Here is a 12,958-nt window from a genome sequence, read left to right as displayed (position 1 = left end):
CCCAAGGCCCCACCTCCTAATACCACCACATTTGGGAGTCAGGATTTCAACCTGTGAATTTGGGGGAGACACAAACACTAAGACCATAGCAATCTGCTTCCAGCTTTGGTTATTGTAAACAGGGCTGCTCTGAACACGCATGTACAAGAACCTGTTTAAGCACCTAGTTTCCGTTCTTGGGGATTTGGACCAAGGAGTGCAAACGCTCGCTCATATGACAGTCCTGCGTGTAACTCTATGAGCAACTGCCCAACTGCTTTTCACAATGACTGAACCATTTTACATTTCCACCAGCCATGCATAAAAGTTCCAACGTCTCTGTATCCTTGCCAGCACTTTTTATTTTCCATTGTTTTTTTTTTTTTTTAATTACAGCCGTCCTGGTGGGTGTGAATGGTACCTCATTATGGTTTGGATTTGCATCTTCCTGATGATGAATCATGTTGAGCATCTTTTCAAGTGCTTTTTGACCACTTTTATATCTTCTTAGAAAAAATATCTGTTAGGACGCGGTTGAGCATCTGCCTTCCGCTCAGGGCGTGATCCTGGGATCTGGGATCGAGTCCCGCATCGGCCTCCCCATGGCAGGCCTGCTTCTCCCTCTGCCTGTGTCTCTGCCTCTCTCTCTCTCTCTCTCTCTCTGTCTCTCATGAATAAATAAATAAAATCTTTAAAAAGAAAAAGTCCGTTAAAGTCCTTTGCTCACGTTTTAAGGGGGTTGTTTTTCCTTTTGCTGTTGAGCGCCAAGAGTTCTTTACATGTTCTGGATACTAGACCCTCATCAGACATATGATCTGCAAATGTTTTCTCTCATTCTGCAGGTTTTCTTTTCACTTTCTTGGTAGTGTCCTTTGATGTACAGAAATCTTAAATTTTGATGGAGTCAGTCCAACCTAAGCTATTTTTTCTTTTGGTGCTTGCACTTTGGTGTCATATCTAAGAATCTTTTGCCAAATCCAAGGTCATGAAGATTTATCCCTATATTTCTTCTAAGAGCTTTATGGTTTTAGCTCCTATGCTTAGATTGTTGATCCATTTGACATAATTTTTTCATATGATGAGAAGTGGGAGTCCAACTTCATCCTTTTGCGTCTGGATAGCCAACTGTCCCAGCATGTCCAGGAATGGTGTTGGCATCCTTGTCAAAATGGCCATAAATACATGAGTTTACTCCCCCAAATCTTTTAAACATATTTGTGCCAGGTAGGAAGATCCTATGAGCATTAACTCCTGGGTGTCTCTGTTAGGTGAAGCTCCCTTAAGAGAAAAACCCAGCCAAGAATAAGGCCAGTCCTTGCCCTTAAGGTCCCCAAGTCTGGCACTGATGAAATCAGTCGCACACAGAGAGATCATCTCAATCACATGTGGAAATGTCATGTTGGAGGTGCGTATTGGGCACTGCCAGGTTCTAGAAAACAGGCACTCAGCCGGGCCCTGAGATTCATAAAGGCTCCCAGGAGGAGTGGGTACCCGAACAGAATGTCAAAGGAGAGTAGGAGTTGTCTAGGTAATGAAAGATGTGAAGGACGATCCATGCACAGTGACTGTGTGAGCGTAAGCATCACCCAGAGAGATGACTCAGCCCCTAAATGAACCTTCATTGGAGGTCTACACAGGGCAAGTGGACCAGATACTTATCCTCCTAGACAGTGTGGACACTCCCTCACTCCCCTGGGCTGCTCTCTAACCCAAATTTCCATGTACACCTGTTCCTCCTGGTCTCTTTGCCCTGTATGCTGAAGTCAGACCCACAGAATTTGAAGTTGGTGACCGTGGTCCTATCTCTATGATTTCTTCTCTTGGGCATCAAAGGAATTTCCAAATTGAGTCCTAAAGCAAGAGTACAGTCATCCTTGTGCACGTCTCAGGATCTTGATTAAGTCTCAGATGGCAAAGAATCTCTCCATTTCTCAGGCAAATAAGCTGCAACTGGAGGGGCTGCCCCTCTGCCCTCCTCAATACCCCAGCACAGGACATATTGCCTCAGTCCCCTCAAATCACATCTACCTAGCCTCTGGGTCCTTCACTGTGCACCCAGGACTGGGAAGAGCACCCAAGCCTCATAACCCAGCGGTCAGAGGCACACCAGCACCGTGGCCCGGGAGGAGGCAACGCTGTGAATGGCTCATGGGTTTCTCTAAAGGCTGTTTCAGGTTGTGGATCCCACCCACCGACCCCCTCCTCAGAGCCTCTCTTACTGGGTCACTGGGAATTTGATCTTTGGGGAAAGGCAGAGCATGACTGCTGGGAAGGCCTAAGGGTTTTCTGGTCCTGGGGTTCATGACTCAGGGAGTCCATGGATGGCCTTTGGGGGCTTGCAGACCTCTGGACATGCAGACCTAGTTCTATACCTTTCTTAGGGGGAAAATGTCCATAGCTTTCATCAGTTGGTGTGAGTGTAACAGGTTAGTGGCCAAGCCAGAACAGAACCCCAATAACTCCCAGGGCACTATTCCCAGTACCCACAGTGACGACAGCACTGACATCGAAGGGCAGCATTCGGGCAGAAAGCCCACCAGAATCTTGGGCTTTTGTGCTTCCCAAGGTTTATTGCATCTTGGCACACGCAGAAGAGGACCTCTGTAATACGTGAAAGGCACTGGGGTGGCAGCTGGGGTGAGAGGCCTCGCCCTCAGAAGGCCTGCCCCTGTGTCCCTGAGGGCTGGAGGGGCAAAGAGCTCAGGACACCCGTGCTACTAGATGGATCAGAAGGCCCATCAGAGGGCTGATTCTGTAGGCCGAAGCTGAGGGACTCGGAACCCCACCCAGCCCCACTACCCACTTCAGAAAACCCAAGACCTCCAACCCCCACCAAAATAAGCACACAAAACCTGTCCCCAAACCTATTGTGATGGTGTGATTTAAGTTCTCTCTCCAGGAATCTAGGAGTCCATCTTTCTAGTTATTCGATTAAACTCTTCTGCTCTTCCAGGAAGCCTTCCTTTTTGTCACTTCTGCATTCCGATCTCTTCTCAACAAGGCTGCACGGGGCTTCCCTTCCCTGATTTGTACGAGGACACGGCTTTGCGTGTGTGTCCATCCCTCCCATCAGCCTTGAGATCACCTCCAGAGTAGCCTTCTCTGATCTGCCTCCAGACTCCCTAAAGGCTTGTGCACATGTGTCGTCCGGGGGGGAGGGGGGGGGCTTGATCATGAGGGGGTGGGCAATTTGGTGAGATTGACACTGGTGTCACCAAAGGGCAGTTTATTGAATATACAGCAGAAATCCAGAGTCCTTAACCAAGCAAAGGAGGGACTGGGTGTTGCCATTCTTAGGAATATTTACATCAAGAGCCGTGATTTCTGGGCTGAGCGGCACCGCCAGAGATAGATCAAGCTCCCCTCACTGAACACAGCTCACAGCCACAGGAAGTGACAGAAAGGCAACATAGTCCTGCTGCCCTCATCAAAATAATCGTGCGTTTGAACAAATTCCCTTTGTTACAGAGGCAGTGATAGGCTGTGGGAAGAATATAGGCCCTGGAGCCAGCCAGATTTGGGCTCAACTCTGGGCCCTGGCACTTGGTGGGTGACTTCCTGGAGATTCTTGGGCTGCTTGGCCCCCGAGTGCACATTTGCAACCCTCTCTCTCCATGACAATGTCCGGGGAGAGGCAAGGAGGACATGGGGTGGGCATGACTTTCAGAGGCTGGGGCTTCTCTGGTGTCCTGAGGATGCTGGTTGCAGCCACCCTGCAGACTGGGTAAGCAGGAGGGACGACACATGCAGGGAGCCTGGCACGTCACAGCTGCTTAACCTACGGTGGTAGCTCTTACCAGTAATAGAGGAGTGGGCAGGTGACACAAGGTGGCAGGAAAGCCCCCAGTTCCCTGTCACTTGGCTTTGTGAAGATGGGTACAGCTGAGAGTATGCCCTTTTTCTGCTTAAATAAGGGTGTTGTTTTGCAAAGTCCTTTCTGAGGGGACAGGCAAAGCCTGGCTGACCAGTTGCCTCCTGGGCGCACATCTCCAAGGCTGACCCCTGAAGCCGGAGGTGGGACCCCCCCAACCCCCACAGAGCTGCTGGCTTGGCCTAAGTGCAGAGCAAGACTATTCCTCCTCCCCTCCCTCTCCTCTCCCTCTTCTCCTCTCCTTCGGGGGAGGACCATAGCTTCCCGGGGCCCAGAGACTCATTATAGCCTGGGTCTCAAAGCCTCCTGCCAACTGAAGGCGGTAGGGAAAACGAGAAGTCACAGGGTCCACACGGGACCTGAGGAGACAGAGAGGCGATGGGGCCAGTCCGAGCTGGACAGTGAGGTGAGCCACGGCACGGTGGCTGAGTGCACTATAGACAGTCCCAGGACTCCGGGGTGGGGGTGGGGGACAGCAGACAACGCCAGGGTGGGTGGCAGCAAGGGCATCCCTTCTCCCAGGTGCTGGGGGCAGTGGGTCCTCGGGACTTATCGGGCGGCTTTCCGGGCTGGGGCGCTGGCAGGTGCACTCTTGCCCTTGAGGTCCTGGGGGTCCTTGAGGTCTCCCACTCGTGCCCCTTTGGCCCTGGTCTGCCTGGCCCAAGCGCTGCCGGAGCCGCCTGCCACGCTGCCAGCCCCGGCGTCGGCACCGGTGGAAGGGTCGGGGCGGTAGTAGCTGCTTCCACCACTGCTGATGACGGCTGAGGAGGAAGGGCCAAGAGCAGAGAAGAAGGGCAGCAAGGGTCAGTCAGCAAAGGAGCCACCCCCGCCCTGTCCCCAGCAGCCCCCGGCGGCCAGGAAACACCACCGAGATGAGTGAGCAGCCTGCGACGAGCCAGGCTCTGAGTGAGGTGAGGACCACACGGCACAGACGCGGTCTCTGCCTTCCTGGAGATTCGCGGGCTGCTTGGCCCCCGCGTGCACATTCGCAACCGTCTCTCTCGATGACAATGTCCGGGGAGGGGCAAGGAGGACATGGGGTGGGCATGACTTCAGCCACGGTTCCCATGGGACAAAGGGAAACAGGTTTCCGTTGAAGCCAGGGAAGTCTCAGAAGACAGTAACAGAAACTTCCAGATTAGGGGAGAGCAAGAGTGGAGGTGGCATCGGCCTATCCCGGGGCCCCGCCTTTCCCAACCAGCCAGAATTCGCGCCTGATGCGTCTCTCAGGGGTACTTACAGATGCTCACAGAGGACGGATTCTCACCAGACATCCTAGAAGACAGAAAGTTAGAGAAGGATAGAACCTCAGCGGAGGGTCTACACTCAGCTAAACCCTGATGGGCACCTGCTTTGCCATGTATGGTATTTTAACTCATCCTGAAAACACTCTGTGAGATGGAAATTATAATCCTATTTTGCAGGTGAGGGAGTAGAGGTGCAGGGACCTGCCGGGAGCCCAGCGAGTACGAGCCAAGGCCAGTGATGAAACCCTGACTGTCCGACCCCACTTACTCTTCGCAGCACCATCTTCAGGTTTGACCTCCCCTCACAGGGAGCAGCAGCTGAGCTCCCCAGGCCAACCACCTCCTTGTGCTCAGGTCTTTCGTCTTCCACTTCCCAAATGTCCCTAGCCAAGCAGGGAGCCATCCACAGCCCCTTCTCCCCAGCGGTCCCCTCCGCCCCCGCCCCCACCTGCACTCCTCGCCCTCCAGCAGCTTGCGGTAGGTGGCGATCTCCATGTCCAGGGCCAGCTTCAGGCTCAGGAGCTCCTGGTACTCGCGCAGCATCCGGGCCAGCTCCTCCTTGGCCTGGTGCAGGGCGGCCTCCAGCTCGTCCAGCTTGGCCCGGGCGTCCTTCAGGGCACAGTCGCCCCGCTGCTCGGCGTCGGCGATGGCCGTCTCCAGGTTGGCGCACTGAAAGCCAAAGAACAGGGTGATCATCGGAATGCAAACTAGCTTTTAGATGTTCTGAGTTGGGTGGCACAACCCCCTCCCTTCACAGATGAGGCCCAAGAGTAAAGCTGCAGAGGCAGCAGGAGAGTTGGGCCTCCTCTATTTTCCGTTGCGGATGAATATTCTGTGAGAAGCTGTTGATGCAGTCGCATTTCATGAATATAGGAAGAAACGTTGGTGTTTGCCAAGTTGTCTAGTCCCTGTGGTTGGAGGCCACCAACAGCTCTAGGTTCAAAGGATGCCACGTCCCGGAGAATCATGCTGAGACCCCAGCCAGGATGCCTCTAAGGCACCACTGTCGTCAGGACAGCTCCCAGTGGGGACCCTTGCTACCTGTTAGCACCAAGAGTGAGCGTTTCTGGATCATTCCAGCATTCTGCAGGGAGGGTCTGGCTAAATGCTCCCCTTGTCAGCTTGAATTGGGTGAGGAAGGCTTCCCTTAGAGCGAGAGGGAAAGGCTTGACATCATCCCTCACTCTCAGTAACTGGGCTCTGACAAGCATCTGGCAGCACTGTGATGCCTTGTACTAATGGAGAGGAAAGCTGTCACTGTGCTCCCCACATACCCGATGTGGAGGTCGTAGGCACACAGGGAAGAGAGTGGGCTCTGATCTTTCACTCGGGTGTCCTATCACCGGTAGAGTTGACCTGGTTCTTTGGGGAGGACACAGGAAGGCTTCCCCAGCCCCTTAACATCTCCTCCCCAATGACGTAGTGTCACTGCTTTCAGGTAAGGCAGGATTATTCCCCTCGCCGAAGTGGACATGGTACCATGCTACAGGGCAGGGACACTCAAGAGGGCTTCATCTGCTGTTGTCCTCCCTGGGTCACTAGGATGATGTCCCACCTTGAGAGCAGGAACTTAGCGTGGCCACGGAGGGGCCCAGGACACATTCCCCATGTACCCCATGTGTGTTCCCTGTCTAGCGGGAGGAGGAGGAGGCATGGGACCTGCCATCAGAGGGCGCGTCTGAAGGGGATGTAGAGCAGTTTGCCGCATACAGAAAAGGTCTGAGAAAGAGTGGGGAGAAGAAGGAAGAAACCTGATTTCTATCCCGACTCTGTTAATAACCAGCTGGGGACTTCCGGGCAAGTCCCTTCCCCTCTCCTTATCTGTCCATCTTCCTTATCTGCAGACTGGGAGTCAGATGAAGTAAGCTCAAGGTACTTCCCAGCTCCGAGCCGAGTGCCAGCTCTGACCACGCGTACAGGGGCAGGTGGGAAAGAGGGGGAGTGGATGGCTGACGGGCGGCCAAGCCCAATCGGAAGACACGCTTTGTACTCAAGGGTGGGCTTCAGTTTCTCCACCGCAGAGGATGAAATTGAACCTCACAAAGAGCTTGACGCTGTGAGGCTGCTGCCCACCTGCTTCTTTACATTCGCAATCTCACACCGGATCCTCTGGATGAGCCGGTTCAGCTCCGACATCTCGTTCTTGGTGTGTTTGAGGTCATCACCGTGCCGGCCTGCTGCCAGCTGCAGCTCTTGGATCTGGTTTCCCGGAGATAGAAAGTTGGTTATGAGACAGGACCACACCCCCTACTCCCGATACAAAGAAGGGGAAGGGTCCTGAGCATACAAGTCCATGGCTGGGGTCAACCAGAGGAGGTGGCTCCAGAATAGGACATGGCGGATCCGGGACCTGGGTGGTGTGGTGGTGGTTCTGACCAAGAAGTCCACCCAGTTCTCTAAGCGGGACCTGTGTGCTGGCCCATCCTTTCTCATGGCCCTGCCTGCAGTCTTTCCTGAGCTGGATGGAAGAACGGTGCAGGTTACATTTATTAAGCACCTCTGAAGTGTAAGAAGTGCTCCCCACTCATTTAGCACCTCTTTATAGGGCCCTCTGCTAAAGGCCAGGCTCTCCTCCAGGTGCTAGGTATGCAGGAGTGAGCAGGATAGGTGAGATCCCTGCCCTCACAGACAGCTTCTCCTGCAGCCCTTTCTCAGTGACAAGTGGGGGGCTGGGAAGCCGAGGACAGTGTGTACCCTGGGGGTGGTAGGATTATTGGCTCAGGGCTTACAGCCCGTATCTTCCCCTCTTCCCTTGCCCAGTCCTCCAGAGAAGAGGGGATGATGTATCCACGGACAGGGAATGAGGAACCTGTGATCTTTGCTATCGGTGGGATTGAACAGATGTGGAAAGGAGTGCCCGAGCAGGGCAGGTGGAAAGCCCTGGAGGGTGCTCAAGTAAAGGGTCTTCTCCAAACATAACTCCCATTCCCCAGAAGGCACCTAGACTCCCGCTTCCTCCTCTGGGAAGTCTTCCCACACTGATCAGAAAGGAGCTCATGGCTTCCTCTTCGCTCCGTGCCCCCACCCTGGGCCTCCCACTGCTGCTCTCCTGCAGATTTGTTACTCTCTCTCCCTCTGCCCCATGGTGACATGCCCTAGTCCCTGGAAACACATCTGTTCTACAGCAACAACGCCCCTCTTCTTTCCTCCATTAGAGGATTACCCGTCCCTTTCTCTTAAATATGCCCGCCCAGGTCAGTTTTATGTTTTATCGTTGATAAGTCTCTACTGAGAATGCTTTTTGAGTAGATATCGTTACAGCACCTGTTATAACCATTCTTTCATTCGGCACATCTACAAAGGTGGCCCTTGCATTCGCTGGTGGAGGTGTCCCTTCCCAGGGAAGGAGAGGCTGAGGGAGGACAGAGACCCCCCCTGCAGGGGGCCTACCTTGCTCTGGTACAGCGCCTCCGCCTCGGCCTTGCTCTTCAGGGCGATCTCCTCGTACTGAGCTCGGATCTTGGTGATGATGCTGTCCAGGTCCAGGTCCCGGTTGTTATCCATGGACAGGATGACGGAGGTTTCGCTGGCATGAGTCTGAATCTGGGCTATTTCCTGAGTTGGGAGGGGAGGACAGAGTCAGGGTCCTCCAGCCTCCCTTTGCTGCCTATTCATCTCCTGGGCTGACATGGTGGGAAGAAGTGCCAGCTCCAGGTCTGAATGCTGGAGCCAAGGGAGAAGGCTCACAGCATCAGGATGAACCCCACATGGGCAGGGGACAGTGGGAGGCATTTTCTATAATTCACAGAGTCAAGAACCTGTGCTTGAGTAGGACTTCCTGGGGTCATTTTTACACAAGATCGCTTTTATAGCCCAGGTGGGATTGTCTCTTGTGTTTATGGCCTCTGGGGACCAAAACCCTATATTTCCATGGCCTCCCAGTGCAGTTTTGTACCTTTCTATCAAAACATCCTAAAAACAAAAACAAAAACAAACAAACAAAAATCCTTCATTCTGTTTATCCTAAATCGCTCTTATTGGCAACTCCCCAGGAGGGCCAAGTGAAGCCCTCAGCTGGGAAGAGGTGGGGTGGGATAAAGGCAGGAGCATCCTCACCGCATCATACAAACACTTGAGGAACTTGAGGTCTTTGTCCAGAGAGTCTACTTTGGCCTGGAGCTCCACCTTGACCGTATAGGCTGCATCTGCATCCTGCCGAGAGGAACCCAGAACATTCAGTCAATGCAACCCTCATCTCATGAGCTTTCCCTGTCCCTGGTCCCAGAACCATCTGATTTGCCTGCAAAGGGAAGCATAGGGATGAATTAAATTACTCAATGTTGCTTTGTCTTATACTCGCGGACTCTTTGAAGATAGAGAAAGGGGAACGTTGCTCTGGTTACAAGGGTGAAAACAAAGCCCAGGAAGGTAGAATGAGCTTCCCCGAGCCACACAGGAGGGCCAAGCTGGACCGGAGTTTCCCTTTTCCCAGACCAGAATTGTCTCCTGTCTGTCTCTGTCCTTTGCCTGGGTGTGTTCCTGCCTCTTCGGCTTGCAAGAGGCCAGAGTAACGACTCCATCCCCACTCACGCAGCAGCTCCTCCCCAGGGTGCCTGGGCTGGAGGCCTGAGTGGAGGCAGTTAGCATAGGGAAGCAAAGAGAGCATAGGCTCTTCTCTCCCTTACCTTCTTGAGCACCACAAACTCGTTCTCTGCTGCCGTGCGACGATTAATCTCCACCTCATACCTGTGGGCAAGGAGAGGAGATAGCAGGGGCCTCAGTCCCCCGGGGCCAAGGAACCTCCTGTTCCCACTGGCCAGGCAAGTAAGTGCTTGGAGGCACAGTCCCCGCAGGATCTCCGAGAAAGGAGCACTGTATGGGGGGGTGGGGGGGATGGCAGGCCTATGCCGCTGAAATACCTCATTTGTATTCCACTCACTGGATCCTAGGAAAGTATCCAGGTGCCTCTTAGGTTCCCCAGACTGGCTAGTGAACCAGTCAGTAGATCAGTGAGCATGGAATGCCTTCCTACCAACCAGGTAGGAAGTTCTCATCAAACAGGGCAGCCTGTTCCCCCACAACCAGGGGAGAGGTGTGAGCCCCTGGCCCTGGTGCTTGCTCCCCTCCTCCTAAAAACTGGCACAGAGATTGGGTTTCCCCGGGAGCCTCTGGGAACAGGACTCTCGAGCTTGAGGGGGCCCCGCTCACCTCTTCTTGTAGTCCTCCACCACGTCCCGCACGCTCCTCAGCTCCGAGTCCAGCCGCACCCTGTCCCCCGACAGCGTCTCCAGCTGCTTCCGCAGGTTCCCGATGTAGCCCTCGAGGATGGGCTCCAGGTTCTTCCTGCAGTTGTTCAGATCCAGCTGCTGCAGCAGCTCCCACTTGGTCTCCAGCACCTGGTTCTGCTGCTCCAGAAACCGCACCTGGGACCACAATGGAGGTGGTCGTGTCCGTGGACACAGACTATTGACTCTCAGGTTATATAGACTTTTCTAAAGTCATTTGTCTCAAGTGCCGGACTTCCATGCACACTGGAGCTTTTACAAGTGCTCACCCTCTAGCCTTCTGGAAAAAAACCAATCCCTGAAAACTCATGGAAGAAGGAAATCCCACGGAAGAAGAAAGGCTTTCTTCCGTTGCCTGACTCGGCGCCCAGATGCTCCCCCTGAAGGCTCGGCCAAGGGCTCCTTCTGTACCCTGAGCCCCCCTCTCCCGATACTGCCGATTCTACTAGCTCTTCGTCTTCTTTAAAGAGCCAGAGGTCATCCGGCCGTCCTCCAGAAACCCAGCACCTCTGTCTCAAGACGGGGCTACCCTGTACCCAATTTTCCACCCTTTCCGAAGTCCCCCGAGGAAGCGACACGTTCCTTTATCCCTTTGTGCTGCCCGGCTTACAGGATGTTCCAATCAGGGGAGCCCTTCCTGAGGCCCAGCTGCCACCTTTCCAGCCACAGCGTCCTGACCGCTCCCAGGCAGCAGGGAGCAGCTCGCATCCCACCGAGCGTCTCATCCTCCTCCCTTGAGACCCACCTTGTCGATGAAGGAGGCAAACTTGTTATTCAGAGCTTTGATCTGCTCCCGCTCCTGGGTGCGCACTTTCTGGATCTCGGGGTCCAGCTCCACGTTGAGGGGGGCCAGGAGGCTCCTGTTGACGGTGACCTGATGGATGCCCCCAGGCGGGCACGCGGACGGGCACACGGGCCCCAGGGCCACGCTGCCAAACATGCTGCCGGCAAAGCCAGTGGCCCGGCCGCGTCCATACCCAGGGCCAGGCCCAAAGCTGGAGCCCGCGGTCCGAACCCCACCAGCAGCCCCGCCGAGGGAACTACGCCGATTCCCTCCGAGACTGTAGAGGCTCTGAGAGCCGAAGCCGGCCCCAGGCCCTTTGCCAGCTGCGCGGTAAGAAGCCGCAGGGCCCGCAGCCTGCCCGAGCACCACTGCCGAGCGCCCGCTGAAGCCACCCGTGTCACCTGCAGCCTTGACGCGCAGCTGCCGACTCATGGTGGGAAAGAGCTGGAGGAAGCGGGCGCCACGGACAGAGAACGCCCTGCGCAGTGCCCCGCCGCTGCCTCCTTTTATCCGATCGAGCCCAGGACACCGGAAAGGGGCGTCTCTGCACTGTCGCCGTGCCTTGTGCTGAAGGCCCCGGGGCCACTGGCAATGCGTCCGCAGAGATCTCCCAGCCGGTGCGGCAACAAAGCATTTCTGGAAGCCGCGGAATATGCTGCCTTTGCAGACTGGAGTGGCCCGATCAGGCATTATCTGTGCTCTTAATTAGGGACCTGGAGACTTATCCCCGCCAGAGATCTCCTAGCTTTATTTTTCCAGGGCTGCCTCCTTCTTCCTTATCTATCAGCAAGGAGCAGAGGAAACGTCTGGTTTTATCTGGAAAGGGCTCATTGAAAACCCAAAATTTCCCTCCTGAGAGAACCCTTCTCCCGGTATCTGGTCTCATGGAGGAGCTGAAGTGCTCACGAAAGAGGAGGGGAGACTTGGAAAGAACAGGAGGTTTTGCCTTCAAAGATCTAGATCCAAGACAGAGTTCTCAGGGGTCCCTCTTTGGGTCTCTAAAGACCCCAGCTGTCCAGCAATGGAACGGACCCCAGGACGATAGTGGAAATGACCCCACAGCGTCTGCATGGCCCTCAGCATAGGTATAATCAGGCCTTTCCATGGACAAGGCCTGGGTGGTGGGTGACCTTGACGGTGCCTTTCCAGGCAGCTGGCAGTTCCTGCAGCCGTGTTTTTGCTCCCAGGCCACGTTGTCTGCCCCAAATAGGTGCTCAGACACTAGTTCTTCTCTCCTCGGGGAGAACGTCTCCCCAGGCCTTGTGCCTTCTGAGGGAAGCCTTCCATGCCCACGGCCCAAGCCACGGGAGTCCCTGCCTTTCACTCCTGGGTGCAGGGTGGGCTGGTTTGCCAGCTTCCAGGTCACTTCAGGAAGCCACTCAATTCGGGGACAGGAGAGAGCAGCCCTTTATCAGCTGAGGTAGTCCTGGCAGGGTGAAATGCCCCAAAATTCCTTCAAAAACAAGCATCTGGTGGCTACCCTAGACCATCTGGTGGACTCCGACCGCTTCCTATAAGTAAGCTGGGCAGCGTCCCCCCATTTGCATCAGCCAGAGAGTAGTAGACCAGAGCTCCCGCTGCTGGGAAGGTGGGTGGAGATGAGGAGGGAGGCCAGTGGGATGGAGCCTGGGATGCTCCAAAGAGGGTCTTCCCCCCACGTGGTGTTCTCCCCAAAGCCCGGCAGGCAGCAGCAGGAGCTCCTCCTAGGAACCCTGTGTCCTCAGCTCCCTGGCAGCGCCTAGCACCAGCAAGGGCACGGGAGGGCATCACGTAAGTGGTTTCTTATGGTTTTCCCAGCCAGGCTGCAAGTGCTAGTGTGTGAATGGCAATAAACGGGGTAAGTCCCTTGACC

The 12,958-nt window shown here is 54.8% G+C and overlaps 1 protein-coding gene across 1 annotated transcript; it reads right to left on the bottom strand.

Annotated features, from left to right (window-relative positions):
* Window positions 1-3,190: 3,190 nt before the first annotated feature.
* Window positions 3,191-11,556, bottom strand: KRT74 (keratin 74). Its single transcript, XM_025458802.2, has 9 exons — window positions 11,068-11,556; window positions 10,246-10,460; window positions 9,723-9,783; window positions 9,154-9,249; window positions 8,488-8,652; window positions 7,171-7,296; window positions 5,546-5,766; window positions 5,091-5,125; window positions 3,191-4,611 (listed from the first exon to the last, which is right to left on the bottom strand). Exons 1-9 carry the CDS (start codon window positions 11,536-11,538, stop codon window positions 4,400-4,402), a joined length of 1,602 nt encoding a protein of 533 aa, XP_025314587.1. The 5' UTR covers window positions 11,539-11,556; the 3' UTR covers window positions 3,191-4,399.
* Between the last annotated feature and the right edge of the window lie 1,402 nt (window positions 11,557-12,958).

This window comes from Canis lupus, chromosome 27 (assembly GCF_003254725.2).
Source record: "Canis lupus dingo isolate Sandy chromosome 27, ASM325472v2, whole genome shotgun sequence".
Lineage (NCBI taxonomy): Eukaryota > Metazoa > Chordata > Mammalia > Carnivora > Canidae > Canis > Canis lupus.
This window is presented reverse-complemented; position numbering and strand designations above follow the sequence as displayed.

What these genes read in the sequence shown, in the direction of transcription:
- KRT74 (XM_025458802.2), bottom strand. Translation starts at nt 11,538, where the DNA reads ATGAGTCGGCAGCTGCGCGTCAAGGCTGCAGGTGACACGGGTGGCTTC. An exon ending in CTGGAGGGCGAGGAGTGCAG is followed by an intron (nt 5,126 to 5,545) that starts GTGGGGGCGGGG and finishes TCTGTCTTCTAG; the next exon opens with GATGTCTGGTGAGAATCCGT. An exon ending in TCCGTCCTCTGTGAGCATCT is followed by an intron (nt 4,612 to 5,090) that starts GTAAGTACCCCT and finishes CTTCCTCCTCAG; the next exon opens with CCGTCATCAGCAGTGGTGGA.